Raw genomic sequence first — 22318 nt, 5'->3', positions numbered from 1 at the left:
TTCTTTTATTCAACAATATTGTTGAATTCCTACACCTTTCCCCCTCAAGAAAAGTAAGTTTAAAGGAAGCAATTTCACCAGAGTTCATAATCCTCTTCATCAAAAATTAATTTTTAGAAATATTCAAACTCATTCAGACTAAGCCTACTGAGAAATTCATTACAACTCTCTATTGTGAGAATTAATCAAGGTTGGGCAGTGGTGGCACATGCCTTTAATCCCAGCACTTAGGAGGCAGAGGCATCACCAGAATGACATACACAGAAAGATATGAGCATAGCCTGCTTCAGTTCCAAGGAAACTCATCATAGCTCCCTCATTCCGACAATCTCTCATGAAAAACACATTACCACACAACCAAAGTTCTGGAGATTGTGACAAGAGCTAGAAGAAACATAATCTTCTAGGGATGAAATAATTGTCTAACAAAGAAAATCATCCATTACCCAGGAATCACCCACCACAAATACTTATTCATCCTGTTAGAATACTTAGGAAGTCATAACTCACATGTAGCCAGAACAAGAACGTGCCTTCTACAGTAAAACTGGTTTAATTTCTGAATACATGCACTAAGTAAGACTGGAAGCAATGGAATTCTCGCCCCACCCCCCCACCCCCACCCCGCTCTATTGTAATTCTGTGCAGGAGTGATTCCTACCATGAAAAAGAAAAAACGCGTCCTCTAGGATTCACAGTATCACAGTACAACACTAAACAACGCTTACATTATGGAACTTATTAAAGAAAAAAAACTCTTTATCTTCAACTTTTAACCACTTTCGTCTATGACAGAATAATGCATACAAAACACACTGAAACGGAGAACTCTTTCTGTCTGAAAGAATTCCATCTTTCCAGCAGGAGGTCTTTTTTTCCTGCTTGGAAAAAAAAAAAAAAGAACAACAACAATGACTTTTTTACTTTCAGACTTACTAAACTTCCTCAAATTGTAATGGCAGTGGCTATGGCTTGAATGACAGTTTTCCCAAACTCCCCTCACCTTTCAAGCAGAACATTCTTCAGCAGTTCCGTGAAGGGGCTGGTGTTCTGGGAGTCGATGTGGCCTGCAGTGCTAGGCACAGCTGTCTCCCACCCACCTCCTCAGCAGCCACCGTCAGAGAGCTGGGGCAGCCAGCCAGCGCCTGTTACTACAGGAAGCCACTACCCAATCCCAGCTTTCTGGCCCGGCTGCTGACACCTCCCTATCTGTCCGTTATTTCACACCAGGAACCAGCCCAGGGTCAGCAGTCTCGGTTCATCCTGTCCAGTGCAGCCCCGAGATACAGAGAGCCAGCCCATGTGTTTGTGGATGTCTCCCGGTGTTTTCCAGCACAGCAGATGTGGTTCTTCACGTGATCAACAGCACAGGAATCACTGGGGTCAGGTTAACTGCTTTCTGCTCATTACCAATAACCTCGTCTTCCCTGTTCCTTTTTGGTCACATGCTCTCTTCTCAAATGTGGAACAATCATATACTGGCTTGTAATTAACATTAAACATTAGGATACTAAACTCTCCACATAGCTGAACACACACAAATCAGTGAATATGTATGAAACATTCCTGTATCAAACAGCAAATCCCATGTACAATGCTCCCATGTATTAGCCTACAACTGTTATGGGTAAATGTATTAGTATAGAAATGTGAACTATGTCACACTTCTGTGACGTCACCACTTTTTCAGATGACAAAATGAAGTCAGTGTTAGTTCGAGTTTCTAACCACTGTGGCACAACTGGGTCATTTAATCTCTTCACTTACAATGGACAGCTAAACTCACCCTGGCAAAGTCTCCATCAATGATTCTAAGGAAAACAAAAGAAATAGTCTATAGATGCTGACTCCAAGGTACTCTGAGAGCTCCATCTGAACCCTGAGTGGCCCGTGGGGTCCTTCCCCACACACACTGACTGCAGGAAGTGACCATTGTTCACAGGTCCAGCTGCTGCTGGCGGGTCTTCCTCTGGACACCACAGGATGCAGGAAACTGACTCACAAACCCAATCTGTCTGTGTACTGGGTGCCAACTACAGCCCCTTGCTGCTCAGTGGAGATGTTCTATACTTCTTTGCTTCCAGCGCCTGGCTCAGCATAACCAAGCTGAATTGCCCCTCACTATTCTGTATCACTTCACCACGTTCCATGACCTGAAGGAAATAGACAATGAGGTCTCTGGCCAGAAGAAGTTAAGACACGAAGAGCCTGAATGGGAAATGTGACTGTTACGCTGGGACAGTAACTTTTAGAACAGAACTACAGGAGCCTTCATGGCTCAGCTAGTTCAGTAAATCACAAGACAGTCTGTTTACGTAAGTAGCCAGCAGTATCAAGTTCAAAACCACACTGTGCTCTTTCGTGTCACCCTGTGACCCTTACTGGATGAGCTGGGGTCACTCAATGTCCTTCCTATCTGCAGTGATCGGCCATGTGATGGATGAATGGAAAATGTACTCCTGAAATGTTCTTGCAAATGAGATTCAACATTTTAAATCTATTTGTTTATTTTTACTTTTATGTGTGGGTGTTTTGCCTACATATTACACCTATGTACTATGCGCGTGTTATGCCCACAGAGGTCAGAAGAGGGCATAGGACCCAAAGGAACTGGAGTTACAGACCCACTGTTAGGTGCCATGTATGTGCTGGGAACCAAATCATGGTTGAGTGGTGAGTGGAATAGTAGGGAAATAATATTTCCGTGGTGGAGCACTTGGCTAACACTTGCAAAGACTGAGGGAAGGGAGGAAAGAGGAAGATTACTGAATAAATAATTAGGATAAGTAGAATAAATAATTAGTTCTATAAGTAAAGCTAAGCAATAGAAGCACAAACTAATATGATCAATAATAGGTTCTTCCCATTAGCATATAATTAAGTTGTTCTGGTTAGTCACTCACAAGAAAGCATGGATAACTTGGGGTTCAATTCAGAGAATGATTGCACTACCGTGGACACACAAAGTACCAGACTACCTCCAACATCACATGAACTAGGCATGGTGGAGCCCGGAAGGACAAGACTTTCAAAGCCATCTTAAGCTACATAGTTAATCTGAAACCAGCCCAGAATACACAAGACCCTGTCTTAAAGCAGGAGGAGAAAGGAATAGGCAATATAATTTTGTGAAGTAGTTAATAGTACCCATCCAAAATTCTCCTCTCTCTTCACCATGTGATATCATCCCTTACAAAGCGACCTCATTTTGAACAAGGTCTTTACAAATATGACTAAGCCCAGGATCATGGTGAAGTGATACGAATTAGGTGGTTGGCCATTGTATCCAATGAGAAGATCCTAGTCAGAAAGAAAAGGACATAGAGAAGAACTTGTGAAGACTGGATAGACAGTAGCATGGTGTATCCACAAGCAGGGAACACCTGCAGCCAGCTGAGTCTGGAACAGGCGAGTAAAGAATACCCCCAGAACCTTTGAAAATAAAGTAGCCTGCTCCCCAACTCCAATACAGATCCTTCTGATCTGTGACACTGCTAATTCTTGTCATCACAAGCTACTGCATTTGAGGTAACATAATAGAGAAGCCCTACATGTAATGAAGCAAAAATCATGGAGAAAGGGACATAGTTTTTAAGCTATCTTCAATGTATGATTACAGAAAGGCTTAAAATCTCTTTCATACCGCTTTATTTCTGGGGCTCCATTTTTACTTGGATAAAAAAGGGGTTCCTGGAATACAATATTCCCAAACAACACAAACACCATCTTTTATTAAATTAGTGAAACTATAGATATCACCACCTACAAAGTTCACAGCATTTATAAGTCATGACTGGCCTTCTGACAATGCCCAGTAGATTCGCATGTTTGAGAATTCTTTGTTTCCAAGTCAGGCATAGTGGTACATATCTTTAATCCTAGCACCCAGGAGGCAAAGGCGGGCAGATCTGTGAGTTTGAGGCCAGCCTGATCTACAGAGTGAATTCCAGGGCTACACAGAGAAACCCTGTCTCTGGAAGAAGAAAAGAGAAGAAGAAGAAGAAGAAAGAAGAAGAAGAAAGAAGAAGAAGAAGAAGAAGAAGAAAGAAGAAGAAAGAAGAAGAAAGAAGAAGAAAGAGAAGGAGAAGGAGAAGGAGAAGGAGAAGGAGAAGGAGAAGGAGAAGGAGAAGGAGAAGGAGAAGGAGAAGGAGAGGAGAAGGAGAAGGAGAAGGAGAAGGAGAAGGAGAAGAAGAAGAAGAAGAAGAAGAAGAAGAAGAAGAAGAAGAAGAAGAAGAAGAAGAAGAAGAAGAAGAAGAATCCCTTATTTCTGACTATCCAATTGTGAACACACCTAAGAATAAAACATGAAAAAAAAACACAACATTCAAACTTTGCAAAAATATTAAAGACCGTGCATTAAAATTATATTGTCTGTCGCTACTGATCACAGCCATGGGGGTAAAAAGTAGCTGAGCAATACAGACTTCTATACAGAGAAGCAGGCTGGAAGGATGTACAAGTCAGAGCCCCTTGGACAAAACAAAGATCTTCCCTGCCAACAAGCCAAGGCGGCAACCTCTTTACTCCCTTGTGGTATTACAACATCTAGCATCATGTTAACATTATCTCTATAGGAAAGAGCAAGCAGGAGCCATATACACAGCCAACCTTACTCAGAGTTTTCTTCCCAAAAACTCCAGTGATAGTTCACTTGTATAAAAGAATTTTTATTTCAACAGTGGTAATGAGGAATGAATTTATATAATATATACAATTTTTGAGTCAAAGTCAGGCAGTGGTGGCATACACCTTTAAATTCCAGCACTTGGGAGGCAGGAGCAGGCAGATCTGTGAGTTCCAAGCCAGCCTGGTCTACAGAGTGAGCTCCAGGATAGCCAGGACTGTTACACAGTGAAACCCTGTCTCAAAAATAACAACAACAAAATTAATGAGTCAAGATTGACTCAGAACTCTATTTCATTTCTTGAAAAATATAAAACTGTAGAAGAAAATACAGAAAGCATTCACTAAGAATTCTGACTCTTCCTCTTATCAAAAATGCCAAAGAGGTTTAACAATCCTAGTTAAATCCTGGAAACCACCTAAAAAGCCAGATGTCTGCTTGCAACTGTAAGTCTCGCTTCTCTAGAGTAAAATTGGAGTCAGAATCAATCCAGAGCTACTATGCACATCAGCAAAACAGGGGCAAGGGCAACCTTTCCTCAGAAACAAGGTAGGGGATAAATCACTTGTTGCACAAGCACAAGGGCCATAGTTCGAGCACTCCTACCACTGCATGCCTGACTTCATCAGTGTTCAAACTCTCTTAGAGAGGAACTCAGTCAGGCCTTGCCCACAGCCCCCAGACGCAAAGAAAGAAGACAAAGAGTCACAACATTATAACTCTGAGTTGGTTAATTTCACTTTTTCCCTAGTTGGTTCATTCATTTATTCAGCCATTCATTCATTCCATTCATTCCTGCTGGGAATTAAAACTAGGTCCTTCTGCAACTCTCCATCACCAAAGTGCTAGGAATTGAACCTAGGTCCACATGCATGCTAAGTAGACTCCTAGCTCTCCTGCACAGTTTAAACTAGTCCATCATTATGACCATCTCAATCTGGCCACCTCATAGACAGGGCAACCTCGAACACTCTTTTTGTCCTGAAAGTCTTTTCCTCCTAACAAGATTTCCGCCTGGGTCTCCAGACAAGAAGCCTTCGAAGACACTTTGAGACAAACATGCTTGGATCTGAAATGTACATAGGAGGGGGATAACCCTTTTTCTAGGTACAGCTTCTCAGTGAACTCAAGCAACACATAACAATTTGCCAATATAATATGCATTACAGTGATTTTAAAAAAAAAAAACTTAAAACAGAAAATCAGTATCAACAAGTAGGGTCCTTATTGTGACAATATACCTGACTATGGGGTTCAGGCCTTTAGAACTGATCTGTAGAAGCAATTTGGAAAAGTTTGGAGATAAAGGATAGAGAATACCCAGAATGCTACACTGGTGCGTGTGGTGGGGGTCCTGAAGACCCAAATACCAATAAAATGCAAACAATGGAAGATCACGTTCATAGAGTTTTAGACGTGAACAAGTACTCTCCTAAGAATTGAACTAGAGGCCATACATGTCACATTCTGACAAAAAAAAAAAAAAAAAAAAAAAAATGGCCATGCTTTTTTCTATTTCCTGACACATTTGTATTGACATCAGGCTGAATTTAAATTGGCAGACTACTTAATCCAATGAAGGAAGACTCAAGATAGGACAACCTTCAGGTTGTGGCATTGAGTACTACTGGCTACTTTTAGTCAGAATTTCAGTGAAAATATGAACTTAAAGCAGACTAGAAAGAGTTGGAAAGCTTGCAAGTAGGCCAGAAAAAGAGCATGTTAAAGTGACAGATCAGGAGGACACTGGTGCTAAAGAGACCTGTGCTTCTAAAGGGAAGCCGGCAATCTGACGTGGTGGGGACAGGAAAGATGGCTGAGGAACTCTGGGAGTCAGAGAAGCCCGCCCACTGCAGGCTCAAGACTAGCCAGGAAAGACCTTTAAAAGACTTTGCTTGAGAAGTGCCCCTGCTTCACCTTGTTGTGAAAGCTGTGAGACTGAAGCTAGGGATGCAAGGGAGACCCTAGAAAGGTGGAGCATCTGTGGAGAACAGCTACACCACACAAGCACACATGGGTCAAGACAGAAGTCATGGTTGCAGCCAGCCAGGAAGCCATAACTCCCACTTTCCCCAGCTGCCAAGCTTGGGCTGTAGGACTTAACACTTACCCTGCTGGTTTTTTCTCTTGCTTGGTTCCATCCCCTCTTCCTATGTCCCTGTCTTATTAGGGTTTTACTGCTGTGAACAGACACCATGACCAAGGCAACTCTTATAAGAACAACATTTAATTGGGGCTGGCTTACAGGTTCAAAGGTTCAGTCCATTATCATCAAGGTGGGAGCATGGCAGCATCCAGGCAGGCATGATGCAGAAGGAGGTGAGAGTTCTACATCTTCATCTGAAGACCCCTAGGAGAAGACTGGCTTCCAAGCAGCTAGAAAGAGAATCTTAAAGCCCATGCCCATGGCGACACACCTACTCCAACAAGGCCACACCTCCAAATAGTGCCATTCTCTGGGCCAAGCATATTCAAACCACCACAGTCCCCATTTATTCTGCTTGAAATGGGCCTAGTCTGTACCATTGTATGTCCAAAGTATATAACTAAAACAAACAAAACAAAACAAAAACAAACAAAAATGGATTCATAGCTTGAGTCTCAGAAGAGATTTTAGGTTAAAATTTTTGAATAATGTTGAGAGTGCTTGACAGGGCTTGCACTTTGCATTAGGACATGGGCATAAGGCCAGGGGCAGGATTTGTTATGGCTTAAATGGTATTACCAGCAAAAGGCTTGTGTGCAAAGTGCCTGTTTCCCAGCTGGTGTGGCTACTGAAAGGTGATTAGATCATGAGAACACTAACTTCGTCGAACGATAAACCCAGTGATGAGTTCATAACTGAATGTACTCTGGGGAGGTAGGCCGAGCTGGGAGAAGCAAGTCACTGCACAAGTATGAAGTGTACTTCTTTCTGCACCATTCCTCCCTAATTCTTGGCTGCTATGAGCAACTTTCCTCTGTGATGCCCTTCTGCCATGGCTCTGCTTTGACAACCAACTCTGGGTCCACCTGATAACCTCTGTAATCAAGAGACAAAATAAATTCCACTTCACAGCCAAACCTCAGAGGGGTGCTTTCAGCGCTTTTGATTGAAGCTAGGCCATCCTTGACACCTTTCTAGTCGTTTCTCTTTTCTTACTAAATCTGACCTCAATCTGCTTCCATTCCTACTACATCTTTCTAAAAGGACTTTAATCACTCTATTTGTTCATTTATGTAATATACACATATATACATACTACATATATACATATACACACATGCACACACACACATATACCATGCACACACATATTCTACATACACACATTATATACACACAAAGGTCAAATCGCATACTCCTTCATCTAGCAATGAAAGCTCCTGTAGAATTAGACTTGGTTCACTTTGCAAACTCTTTGGGACACACCTATGCTTAAGTGGCCCCTTCAGTAGGCTTGTGTCACAGACCATACAGTCTCCGCCCGGCTATCTTTGAGAACTCTGTCATTTGCTTTGTCTAGAATGTAGCCCAGCTCCCACTCTGGTTTCTCACCTCACTAAAGCTTTATTTGAGCAGTTCCCTCTCTAGAAAAAACTAATCCCCTCTGTGCTCCCAACAACACTTTGCTCATCTAACTCTCTGTGCCACAGCTGTTCACCTAGAATGAGAGCTCCTTAAAGCCAGGGCCTGCTCAACCACAGTTAACTAGAACACGATAGGACGGGTGAACAATTACTTGCAACATAACCACATAAAATCCAAGTTATTGTGACTTCTCTAGTACATCCCAAAACAAAGGATTAATGGAAAGATACAAACCCCAGATGAGACATATATGCCCAACAGTATGTCGGTTTCTATTTTTAAAAATCATATTTAATGTATTTCTTAAAAATTAAATAAATGGGTATGATTTCCCCTATATATACCTGCATTAAAACTCAGTCTGAGTGGCACATAACCTTTCATCCCAGCAGCTGAGAGGCAGAGGAAGAAGTGCCTCTGTGAGTCTGAACTCAGCCTGATCTACATAGAGAGAGATCCTTTCTCAAAAACAAGACAAAACTCATTATTAAGTAAGTCACTGACACTATTACACATAAGCCACATTGTCACACCAAAACCCATAAATTTATACAATTAAAAAAACACCCTCTTAAGGACTCAGTTGATGAATGTTAATAATTTGATTTAATTATAGAATTTTTAGGAACCATTACTTTGGTCATTCTACATTGATTGCATATTTGAAGAATGACAGTGGTGGGACAGGAGAAAGATAATTCTTCTGGAAGTATGTATTACAAGACTATTTAAGCTGGTATGTCCAGCTGGAGGGCGGGTACCGAATGATGTCACAATAATGACACATTCAAATCCCACTTCTTGGGAAAGTCACAATGAATTATGTAATAGAAGAGACAAACAAAAGTGCTGAAATCTATTTTCCTTTTCTTTCAAAGTTCTACCTTTGTCACTGTGTCTATGACACACAAATCATATTGTGAAGAGTACAGGTTAAAAGACGCACGGCATCATGGACTCTCAGGCTCTATGCGTCAACAATGCAATCCTTCCAAAAAACATAGATCAGTCACAGAAAAATGAGCCCCAAAAATTAAATCACTGAGATAATGTGCTTTTTCTAAGTGCCACGTAATCCAAAGAGTGAAAGCTAAAGTTCCAAGGGCAGAAATAGAACCTCCTCTTCCACGTGAGCAGTGGCGTCCTAAACTGTCAGACTCCAACCTCAGTCAGAATTACTCAAGGTCACACAGCAGCCAACCACGAGAGCCCGGAGCTCTGCCACCATGTCTGTTAAACAAATTCCAAACCAGAGATTGTATCCAGCTATCACTACTTACAATCAAGCAGAAAGCTTTAAAAATGAAGATACCCTAAGATACTGGTTAGCAGGGTATAATAAACTAAATAAATTGTCCAGATTCAAGCTAGGCATATTGGTACATGCCCCAGCACTCAGGAGGCAGAGGCAGGCCGATCTCTGTGAGTTCAAGGCCAGCCTAGCAAGTCCAGGATAGCCAGGGCTTGTTACACAGAGAAACCCTGTCTAAAAGCAAGCAAGCAAGCAAGCAAGCAAGCAAGCAAACTACAGATTCCTGACAATTTTTCTCAAGAGAACTAAGAATATTGTTCTAATATTTAAGTTCCTTGAGACTTGAAAATTTAAGATAGATTTTTAAGAAAAAATTATATATTTGGAAAACTCAAAGCTGTACACAGAACTACAGAATTTCAGCTGGGCATGGTTGCTCGCTCCTGTAATCCCAACAGTCAGGAGAAGACAAAAACAGGAGGGCTGTAGAAAAGGGAGGCCCTGTCTCAAAAAAACAAATAACTAAGAAACAAAACCTACAGAATTTCTGTTAAAGGGTAGCTTATTTCTGAAAGCCCCACATTCACCAACTTTTAACCTACTTTAACCCCAGTGACCACACTTTAAGGAAGAAAGTCACCATTTCCCTTTCTGCTGCCAAGTCTCTTAAGGAGCTGGGCAGTTTGAAATGGTGAAGTTATTTTGAGACCCATAGGATTTGGAAACGATAATGGTTTGAGGAAACCACCACAGTTGGCCTCCTCAAGTCTTTTCCTCTGTCCTTAGGAGTTTAAAAATAGATATGAAAATGATTCTTCAAATTGGTAGGGCAATTTCAGGGGTGGAGTTCATGCTGAAGCCATGATAATCACAGAGTCCCCAGGTCTGCAGAGCACAGTGCATCCCACAACACTGCTCTCCTCTGTGATTAGACCTTTTTCATTTCTACTATTCTCTCCCTTCCCCCAATCCTCTCTAGCTTAACATCAAGAAGTTAAATTCCAATCCAAGTGACTGTTATGGGTAAAAGGCTGAGATTTACTTTTGTTCTATTTTTTCCATGTATCTACAAATTCGACTATTAAAAAAATCTACAATCAGTCAAGTGGAGAAAAGGGTATCTGTCAAACACAGAATTGAAATTCACATTGAAAGTTGAAAAATGTGTTTGACTCTTTGGTGGCCGGTGACTCTGACAGCTCAACTAAAGTAACTGTCTCCAGGAAAGTTGGTGTAGACAAAGGCTGCAGCCTGGGGTGCATGGGTTCACTCCCCACCATTTCCTTTTTTTCACAACAGAATGAATGTGATTTTTGTCTTTGAGTGAAATAAAACTGACACTTGAAACCCTCAAGGCTGAGGTTTCTCCCTTCTCTGTCTTTGCAATGCTAAGTTGCTTGTCCCTTACGCATCTACTTAGAAAACCTTCCTCTGGGTGATACTGAACAAAGGCAAACTTCCAAAAGCCTGCCCTGTGAGGTCAGCAGAGGAATCCATCATTTGACCTCCACAGCATCAGGAACGTCGAAACTAAAGAAACCCGACAGAAAAGAACACATTCTCAAATAGCATTCAAAAGGGGAGGGAGAACAAAAGGATCCCCTGATAGTCAGACTCACCTGTCTGCCCCTCCTTCATTCTTCTGTCAGGCAAGGAATAGCACAGGGTTATGGGAGTCTCAGCTCTAAGCATGCTGGGAAAGTATCTCTGATAGGAGCCTTTCATTCACATCCTGGACTTAGTTATTATACACAACTATCTACTAAAACACACAAGTGGAGCTAAAACAGAAAAAAAAAAAAATGGCATGGTTATTGCTGCAATAATTTCACTTCAAAAATTACTCAAGTTGTTTCTCATATTAGAAAGAATTCTTATTTCACCAGAAAAGAGACTTTAAACATGTCATTTTGTCTAAGAATTATAACCAAGACAGAGTAAATGCGTTGGGGATGAGAGATTTTCCTATCAAAAGTGAGACTCCTTGATGAATTCTCCAATATTTAGAAAATGAGGCTGGGCGGTGGTGGCGCACGCCTTTAATCCCAGCACTTGGGAGGCAGAGGCAGGCGGATTTCTGAGTTCGAGGCCAGCCTGGTCTACAGAGTGAGTTCCAGGACAGCCAGAACTACACAGAGAAACCCTGTCTCAAAAAAAAAAAAAAAAAAAAAAAAAAAAAAAGAAAATGAGAAAACTGTTATTTTTCTCAGAGCTTCAATTCTTATGTCACAAAAGTTTTAAGTTCTGTTGTCAATTAATCTAAATTGCATTTAAACATTTTCGTATTTTTCCTATACTAAACCAGAATACAAATTAAAATTGTATTTAAACTTTTCTTTGCAAGTCTCTTACGTAGAATTGGAAGTATGGATCCAAGATGGAGCTTACATCATTTCAATAGGTTATTAAAAGATTGTGTGAATGCTGCATATTGGGATTATTAGCAGTTCACATAAGACAAATAATGAAAATCAACTTTCTCAGTCTTAGGCCACACAATTCCCATTTGTATTAATAAAGATCAACTGTTATTTGAAGTTTAGAATCAACGAGTTTCATTGAAGAATGTGATGGTTTGTATATAATCGGCCCAGGGAGTGGCATGATTAGAAGGTGTAGCCTTGTTGGAGTAGGTATATCGTTGTGGATCTGGGCTATAAGATCCTCATCCTAACTGCCTAGAAGCCAGTCCTCTAGCAGTCTTCAGATGAAGATGTAGAACCCTCAGCTCCTCCTGCACCATGCCTGTCTGGATGCTGCCATGCTCCTGCCTTGATGATAATGGACTGAACCTCTGAACCTGTAACTAGCCCCAATTAAATGTTGTTCTTATGAGAGTTGCCTTGGTCATGGTGTCTGTTCACCCTAACTAAGTTAGTAAAACCCTAAGACAGAAGTGTACATATCAATAATAGAAAGTTCTCTTTCTTCGCCATTTCTCTACTTTTTAAAAATCAAATGATGTGAATTAAGATATGAAACAGTAGCTTTGGCTAGCCATAGTGCTACTCCCCTGCAATCCCAGCACTTGGGAGTAGAGACAGGAAGATCACAAGTGTAAATACACCAAAGACAACACGCTGAGTCCTGGTCTTGAGACATTAGGAAGGAGCTGGAAGGGAGAAGAAACGGGAAGGAAATCTGGGGGAAATTTTTCAAATAGATGAATATACTTATATACTTGACTCAGTGCTAGCTGGAGAGAAGTGAAAGTGGGTGAAAAGAGGGAAGGAAAACTCAGTGTAGTTAGGAAAAGTGGTTAATGGCGAGGCCAAAGCTTAAGGAGCTAAATTATGCATAGGCTGGTGATCCAAACCTAGTAACAAACAGTGAGGGATTACAGAGGTGTTTAAACTTCGATGTTTTACAAAAAGGAACTAGGATGGCCACATACAGCGATAGGAGTGTACAGTGCTGCAAACAGGCTCACTGGAAACAAGAGCAAGGTGTCAGATTATACTGGCCTCTGACTAGTGTGCTCAGGATGTGGCGTGCAATCTGATTAGTCTCTAGGTCAATACAGTTGGAATCAAATGGACTATCCAGACCCTGCCCACAAGACTACTCGTTAGAAACACCAAAGCACACAGCACGGTGATCCAAACACAGATTTTATTATGAAGGAGCACAGCAGTGGTGATTCAGTTCCTGTCAAAATAAAGATATTCACAAACCCTCGTGCTCATTGGGACTATGCCAGATGACTACTCATGATGACTGTTCACAGACACACCAATGTGTCCAAAATAAATAAATAAATAAATTGCATCCCTGGAGTGCAGAGTTGTTGCAGTATCATGGAAAGAAGGTGGAACTAAACCACAAGAAGTGGATTCAAATTCCTTCTATATCATTTCTCTCCCCCTGGCTGCAAATCAGTCATTTAATCTTCCAGGACCTGCCTTCTCACCACAGAAGAGGATAATGTCACCTGTCCTAACCATTTTACAGGACTGTCATCACAATAAACTGAGAGCGTATCTGTATGAGCACTGTGTAAACTCTGATCTGCAAAGAGGTTCTCGACACAGTGCAATGCAGAACCAAACATTTCAAACCATTTTAGCTTTCCACAAAGTAAAAATTTCATTCTTCGTGATTTGAAATAATGCTCATAGAAATCCTAACAAATTAAAAAAAAAAAAAAGTGTTTTCCCTGTGATGCAGGCTAGCCCAGTGTAACTGACCAACCACCAGTTTACAATACTTGAAGTTGCTAAGAAAACACTGCTTCTCCTCTAGTTAATGGGCTCTTCACTACAGACAGGCAAAAGTCTAACAATCAGAGGTAAATTTAAGTGCTAGGGAGACGGCTCAGTGAGAACGTGCCTACTATACAATCATGGGGAACTGTGTTTCATCCCCAGCACACATGGAAAAAGCTAGTATGGTAGTTCTATAGCCACAGCCCTGAAATGGGTGGGGTGCAGGGTGCTTGTATGGAGACCAGAAGACCTCTGGAGTTCCCTGGCCAGCCATTCTATCTTAATTGATAAGATCCAGATTTGATGACAGACCCAGTCTGTGCAACACAGGAAGACACTCAACATTGACCTCTGGCTTCTGCATGCACATACATACACACATGTACAAACATGAACACAGAGTAAATTTATACATACATATAAAAACACAGAATACATTTAAGTGAATAAAATGTCTCTACTAATTTTCCTCTTCTGGGGGGATGGACAATAAGCATAATGAATGACAGACATTGGCCAGACATTGCTAGTCACAGATTTCCCCTAGGGTCAGCCAGCAGGTGCAAGAAATCAGCCCACATGATTAGCAGCCACTTTAATGTCACAGGATGCCGTGCTGAGGCAGGCGATAAGGCTCACACTGGAAATTGCTCAACCCTGCTGCCATTTTTCAAGGGCTGCTTCTTGTACTTGGTCCTGAGCTAGTAGCAAGGAGGAAAACCCAGAAAAGAAATTTCAGTGTTGGGAAAACGCTTCAGTGTCCACTGTCACTTGGTGTTTTCCTCAGGTGCAGCCCTGACCCACGATGAATCTCAAGGTGCCTGAGGTTTTCCAGACCTTTCTACGTTGTGGAAAGAAGTGACATTGGCTGAAAGTATCATTTTACTGACTCAAGGCTGTGATCTAACAGGGAATAAACAGCTAACTAGATCAAGACTAACACTTAGTCTCAATAAAGGTGGATAAGTGAAGACTAGAAGTATCCCATGCAGACATGCAGGGCAGGCAATTAGTTTCCCAGAGTCATCGTGTGTGCATACAGATCAAACACGTATGAACTAGGAAACAAGGAAAATAATACTTATCCAGATTCAAGCTAAACTTGTGAACATTTCTGACGGGCAAACAACTACAACCAACATTTTGGTGACTGAGAGCCAAATACTCACACCCTGGTTCCATTGTAGAAGACAATTCCCTCTTCTAAAATGAGCCTTTATTTCAGGGGCAGTGGGAGGAGACCCCAACTTAATTTTCAGAAACTAGTAAACAATATTTCTAATTATATTTTTGTCCGGTGTATTGGTGGTTGAAGTAAGAACATGCACATCAACATCCCTCAGGTAAGTGGTGTAAGCGGTCCCTGGTTACAGTAATTTAAACCAATTCATGTCTGGGATGTGACCAAGGTCACATGAGCCAAAGGAACACACAGGGCAAGACATATCCTCACTCCAGTCTCACAATGAAAGAAGTACTAAACAAAACAATATACATCATCTCAAAATCCTCTTAAAAGCCAACACATTCAGACAAACACACTAAGGAAGCTAAAAAAATAAATAAAAGTAAAAAAAAAATTTTAAAGAGTAATCATCTTTTTATTCTAGGAACAAACAAAAGTTCTAGAATCAAACATCTTTTTATTCTAGGAATGGAGTATGATGATTAACTAAGCCATAAAATGACTGTAGAGTAGACATCAAATCTCTTTCTCTGGGAAATCAGAGCACTCCCTGTACTTTCTTTTGCTAAGGGAAAAAAAGTGATGTAAATAAGAACCCGACAGGCAAGGTGATCACAGCAACCAGACAAGCACCAGCCACAACCAGCCATGAAGGTAACCTTGCCAACTGTAGTTGTAATGCTTTGTAAAAGAATCTCTGACCAATCAAGACTAAAGCAATGCATGCCTAGGCACAAGGAAGATTGTCAGCTTATCTCAAAATGCACCCCAGGAACACTGGAAACTCAGTTTCTGCTGGAGCTGATGAGTTTCTGGTTACAAAGTAACAGCAAGCCTCAGGGGACAGAGGACAAAAATCAAAGGATACAGTTTACTGAAACCTCAGCTGCCTGTGGTTGTTGCTTCTCAGCTGTCCCCCAAGAAGGACAAGAAGGCATAGAACTTTTTTTTTTTTAATTGAATATTTTATTTACATTTCAGATGTTATCCCCTTACCCTATAATCCCCAACCCAGGAACCCCCTATCCCAACCCCTTCTTCCTGCTTCTATGAGGATGTGCCCCTACTTACCCCGCCCCCCGACTCTCACCTCCAGCACCCTCAAATTCCCCCACACTTGGCGTCCAGCCTTCATGGGACCAAGGATCTCCTCTCCCACCTATGCCTGACAAGGCCATCCTCCCCTACATATACAGCTGGAGCCATGGGTCCCTCCCTATGTGCTCCCAGGCTGGTGCTTTAGACCCTGGGGAGCTCTGGTTGGTTGGTATTGTTGCTCTCCCCATGGGGCCACAAACCCTTTCAGCCTTCTCTCTAACTCCTCCATTGGGAACCCCTTGATCAGTTCAATGGTTAGCTGTGAGCATCTGCCTGTGTGTATTTCAAGCTCTGGCAGACCCCTAAGCAAACAGCTATATCATGCTCCTGTCAGCATGCACTTCCTGACATCCACATCAGCATCTACCTTTGGTGACTGCACATGGGATGGATACCCAGGTTAATAATGGTCTTCAGACGGCCCCTCCTTCAGTTTCTGTCCCACACTTTGTCTCCATATTTGCTCCCTTGAGTATTTTGTTACTCCTTCTAAGAAGGACCGAAGCACCCACACTTGGTCCATAACAGGTAAGGAGCGCATTCTTGTCAGAATAACCTAAGATAGACTCAGTCTTGTTAATGAAATAATAAAAGGGGAGAGGCAGAGAGCTTTTGGGGCTGCTTGGCAAGAATCTGACATTGGCCAAGGAAAAGGAAGTAGGCTTCAGGCAGGAATCTGACATTAGATTAGAATAAAGAAGTAATTTCAGACAGGAATATAAATATTAGGTTAGAACAAAAAAGTAATTTCAGGTAGGAATCTAAATATTAGGTTAGAACAAAGAAGTAATTTCAGGCAGAAATCTAAATATTAGACTAGAACAAGGAAATAGGCTTCAGACATGAAAAAGACTTTGGGCTAGGACAGGGAAGTTGGCTCAGATATTTTGCTCACCCTGATAAGCTCTTAGAAACAGTGATCATGGGAGTCTTCATGGAATTTTATTTATTGCCTTGCTTGTTCTTTGAGTATTTGTGTTTATTGTCTTGCTTGTTTTTTGTCCATTTGCATCTATTGTATTGCTAGTTCCTAGAACTGACCTTAATACTTGCATGTAATTAAAATGGTATAAAAGCAAAAAGGAGGAGGGGGGATTGATGAAGGGTTCTAGGAAGGGGAAATGAGGAAAGGGGATGACATCTAAAATGTAAACAGGTCAAGTTCCTCTATTCCGCTGTAGTTTACTAAGCACCCAGCCTTGGCAGGGGGACAGATAAGTTTCTGTCCTAAAAGACTTGGCAGTCAAGCTCAAGAGCCAGACTAACGTAAGCAAGTAAGTATGAAAAAGTCAATTACTAGAGATGAGGAAGGCAGAGACGTAACAGAGAAGGAAGTGATCAGCATAGCCCTTAAAAGTGAGTTTGGAAGGTTATATAGGAAATCAAAAGGCACAGGAGGTGCCTGCAGCATCCTGGGAACAGGAAGAGGAAGGAATGCAGTATGACTCCTGGATTTGTGATAGAGCAAGAAGTTTACACACACACACACACACATACCTGTCACAATATAAGAGTTAGGGTGCCAACAGGTCAGAGCACATAACTTATGTGCTCTGTTAAGGGATAGAGCCCCCTTCTGTAAACAGTGGTGAGCCCCGAAGACTAACCTGAATAGATATGCATCTTAGAAAAATCACTCTGGAAGAAGGGTAGACTCAAGGATGACTAAAAATGGAATAAGAATGGAGAGAGCAGATGTGGAGAGAAGCCCAGAGAGGAGCATTTGTATAGCCTGATCTACACAGTGCATTTCAGGACTGCCAGAGCTATGTAGTAAGACCCTGTTTCAAAAACAAAAAACAAAAAGAGCAACAACAAACCTTTAACTTGAAGAATACTATAGTTTAAAAAAAAACTTAAAATTACAGAAACAATACTGAATACTTGCAAATGTATAGTATTTTCAAAATTATTTAAAAAAAAAAAAATCAAAAGCTGGGTTTGGTAGTACACACCTTTAATGCCAGCACTTGGGAGGCAGGTGGATCTCTGTGAATTCAAGGCCAGTTTGGTCTACATAGCAAGTTCCAAGCCAACCAGGGCTACATAATGGAATAGCCTCAATAAACAAACAAACAAAAAATACAGTTTCAAAGATCTTTTATCATCTTGTAAAGATATTTCACCAATGGAAAACAGCAAAAACCATTCACTTCCAAGCTGAAGGCCTAGTAGGAAGCCCTTATTTCACTGGTAAGACGTTTCAAGTCATTTAAGAAAGTGTCTAATCTTCAAACTAGCCCACAAACTTTTTAAAATTAAAAAAGGGAGGATATTGGGTCAAACATCATTTCAATAAAAACTCCACAATTTAATTACCCCCCCCATGGTCATTTTTACAATAAAACAAGTTACAGAGGCAACTGAAACTGCCAACCTAAAAGGAAAAAGAAATAGTCAAAGACCAAGAAAGGGTACTCTCAGCGGAACCGATAAAATATTAAATAGCACACTCTGACTCTTTCACAGAATGTCAACTTCCATATGAATTTAAGAAGGAAAACAAGCCGACACACACTGAGAACATTTGTCTTCATGCATTTGTTAAGATAAAAATCCATTTAACCACTTTCCTGATGGAGTAACCCTCAGAATAAATAAAGCTTGTTTAGTTTCAAGCACCAATTTGGAATGTTGCTTTAACAACATTTACCAATGCCTTTCAGCCTTTCTTGATTTCACTGTTGTTCTTGAGTCTCATAATTTTAAATGTGCTTTACTATTAGAAAACAGAACCCGGTTGCTAATATGAAAACAAGAATTTGAACTTGCTTTATTAGGTCTTGGCAAACCATTTTTCCCCATTATAACATCTGGTCATTAGTAAACCAACTGTGCACATGGGCCTGTTTCTGGCTACTCTCTTATAAGGAGGGATACTGAGATAAACTAAAACATAGCTCCTACACACACAGTCTACATAGAGCCCCTCCATGCAAAAAACAATTATCTAATATACAAATTGTTCATTATCCCTGATGCCATAGGCTGCCCTCTGGGGAGGAGGGGTAGGAGGGTTGGGGAGTAGGGTTGGAAGGGTGGGGGGATAGGGCAAGAGGTGCCAGGGATTGAACCCAGGGCTTCAGTCCTAGGATACAGTCTACAAGAAGGTGTATCTCTAACCCCACGTTTGAAAGTACAAGCACTGAAGTACAGACAAGTCAGACTTGATAATGTTACTAAGTTCAGATGGTGGCAAAAGCTACATGGAGAGAATAAAAATGTTATTTAAAAACAGGGCTTTGCCCATCAGTTAACCTCCCTATTTGTAGACCTGTCAGTTCCAGAATCATCAATCATGCCTCCCCCATCCAAAGGAGAGCTGGGTGAAACAAAACGTGCTCTGGGCAATGAGAGGACACCCCACTGCTACCTCACCTCATTTGGTTTTCTTTCAATGAACAGGAAAGGGGAAGCACAGGGTGGAGACGGGTCATTAGTTTTTCCTGCGAGCCTTCCATGGTTTTGGTGAAGAACCACTCACTTACCGCTGGTTAATTCCATGCTTACAGCGAGAAGACCACAGAAAACACTAAGAGGTTATTTCAGACAAATTCCTTTGCTGGCCTTCTCTAAGCTATTCACGTTGTACTTTTCCACAGTTAGTGTTTTTAACTGCCCCTCAGATGCCTTCTGTGCTTTTTTGTAGAAGCAGAAACACCAAAGCTACAATGCAGGGCCTGTGCATCTTCATGTCCTCTACCCAGAATGCAGTAAGCAAGTTTCCTCCCAAGAGCCTCCTTCCCATCCTGACAAAGGTAGCTGCCAGAAGCTTGCTGCGCCCCTACAGTCTCACTGTCCCTACTATCAGCCATCTACTGATACAGCCCCCGACTCACTGCCTGTCACTTTCACATTCTGGTTTTTATAATTAAGTTGAAGCATGGTAGGCTGAAGTGGGTCACATCCCAGCAAGAACAAAACAACTGCCGGCCATGTTAACCACTCAGTCTTACTTCCCCAAGCACAAATGCCAGGACTCATAAACACTGTGATAATATAAGACTAAGTACTTAGTGGTGATTGCTCCGAACCTATTTATATGAATCTTTGGTAGCCTCTCTTTTTTCAATTATGTGTATATAGGGAAAAGAGAGATATGCACTTGAGTGCGGATGGCCCCGAAGTCCCAAGACAGTGTCAGACAACTGTAAGCTACCTGACCTAGGTCATGGGAATGGAATTCAGGTCCCCTGCCAGAGCAGTAGGGTTTCCTAACCTCTGAGCTCTCTCTTCAGCCCCACATCAGGTAACTGTTTAAAGGTCATATAGTAGAAAAATACCTACTGGTCACTTCTAATCTCACAAATAGAATCTTCCAAGAAATCTTAAGCTATTGTTTTTATCTTAGTTTCTGGAGTGTAAGTAACAAAGTCAAAGGCTATGGTTTTTGCTTGCAGTGATAAATATCTTCAAAAGTAACCGTGCATGCAAAGCCAGGTACGGCCATGCACAATTTTAATCCTAAAACACAGGCAAATCTCTGTGAGTTTGAGGCCACGCTGGTCTACATAATGAGTACCAGGACAGCAAGGGCTATGTAGAGACACTCTGTCTCAAGAAATGAGTAAATAAATGAAATTCAGGTCCTCAGCCAGAGCAGTAGAGACTTCTAACTTCTGAGTCCTTTCTTCAGCCCCACGTCAGGCCACTTTTTAAAGGTCATGTAGTAGAAAGATACCTACTGGTTACTTCGAATCTCGAAAAATAGAATCTTCCAAGAAATCTTAAGTTATTATTTTACCTTAGTAACCATGTAAAGTAACCACATAAAAACTTGTACTGTGAGTGTTACTGACCAGACTACAGATTCACATAAAAAGGCCTTCCACTTTGCAAAATGAATGGATGTGTGATACAACTTACTATCCATCAAGGATTCAGTGGGTTGGCTGTGCTTCTTAAGAAGTGTTACCTGGTAACAATGGACAAAAACAACAGTCTGTCTGTGAAGAAGCTGGGAACCAGCAGTAGAGCCAGCCTCCCTAGAGACCCCAACGGGCACAAGCAAGGTTGACTTTCCCAGTGACTACTGACCCACCTCCATCTGTCAGGGCTGAAGGTAGAGGGGGAGGAAAGAGGGACAAGTTTTCAAAAGCATCAATCAAAGGTCTATTCATGTTCTGGGAGTTAGAGATGGAAGTCACCTCAAAGTCCCATCATACCTGTAAGTCTTTGGTGCTGTTTTATCTGTGACCCTATCTTAATAGTCACCCACTGCAATGGCTGCTAATCCAAGGAACACAGATTCCGCTGCTTCGTTGTTCATCAGAATAAAACCCAAAACTTTGCATGATTTTCTTTAAAGATGGTTCCTCTTTTGATCCACTAGTATGAGCAAATGTCACTTCTACATTTCTCCAAGGAAAGGATTATGATGAATAAAGACCAATTGTTAGAGAATGTCCCAAGACAATCTGTCAGGGATGAGAGCCAAATTTTCTTTTGTAAGCTAAACATAGAAACAATATAATAATTCTGTGATTTGTGATGTACAGGCAGCTTTTTACGAATTTCCCCTAACCCCATATGTCAAAATGGTAATATTTATTCTGGGGCAATTATTTCTAAGAACCTGTAAATGCACACGCTGTAGTGAGCCCCTACTTAGATACAGAAGGCTACAGTGCCCTATTACATGAAGGGATAAACGGCGCGTATTATAAATAAACAAGTCCTGCCTTCCTTTAGAACTTGCTCTTGCCCTCACAGTGACTTCTTTATTTTCTACAATCCAAGTATACACTATTTGCTTCACTTCCCAACTAAATCTAAGGCATACAAATTCAGTCTCTCTCCCTTTAATGTTAACTTACATTAACTTAGTGAAAATCCTCAGAAAAGCCACATGCTCACACGTATACACTCTTCAACAGAAACCTGATAGCACTTGGTTTGAAGCAAAGTAAGTTTTGAGAAGCAACTTCTGTCACAGGCTAAATAAAACGAGTCAAAAGTGTACCCCCTTGTAACCACAGCACCATGGTGTCCACCCTACACACTTGTTTGGTTAAAATATTACAGCCCAGTCACTTACCAGAACCACAGCTTATTCCCGATTTAGAAAAGTAGTTTGCAGATGTAAACTACCCAGCTTCATCTAAAAAGTAAATGCCTATTTCGATGCAGTCAATTGTACAGTGTAAACTCAAAAGCCGGGCTTTAAACCTCAGTTTGGGTAGACCATTGGTGACCAACTCCTTGATACAATAAATAACTGATATCTTCAAAAGATATTAAGCAGCCCTTCTTCTGCCAGTTCAACAGACACACACAATTGAGTTTGCATCCATTGTCCTTGTAGAAGGGCTGTGTTTTAATTCTCAGTGCTCAGAGCATGCAGGTTAGTTAATTCTCACATTTCTGCAGTTTGGGTTCCCAA

The 22318-nt window shown here is 41.3% G+C and overlaps 1 protein-coding gene across 7 annotated transcripts in view; it reads right to left on the bottom strand.

Moving 5' to 3' along the window:
• Positions 1-22318, bottom strand: part of Nhsl1 (NHS like 1) — a 230844-nt gene that overhangs the window by 110673 nt on the left and 97853 nt on the right. The window contains exon 1 of one of the 7 annotated variants that reach the window (XM_076926944.1): positions 1004-1155. The exons of the other annotated variants lie outside the window; for them this stretch is intronic. Coding sequence (XP_076783059.1) covers positions 1004-1019 — 16 coding nt within the window. The 5' untranslated portion in view covers positions 1020-1155. Of the gene's footprint in view, positions 1-1003; positions 1156-22318 lie in introns of those variants that run through there. 7 annotated transcript variants of the gene reach the window in all.

Source organism: Arvicanthis niloticus, chromosome 28 (assembly GCF_011762505.2).
Source record: "Arvicanthis niloticus isolate mArvNil1 chromosome 28, mArvNil1.pat.X, whole genome shotgun sequence".
NCBI classification, from domain to species: domain Eukaryota; kingdom Metazoa; phylum Chordata; class Mammalia; order Rodentia; family Muridae; genus Arvicanthis; species Arvicanthis niloticus.
This window is presented reverse-complemented; position numbering and strand designations above follow the sequence as displayed.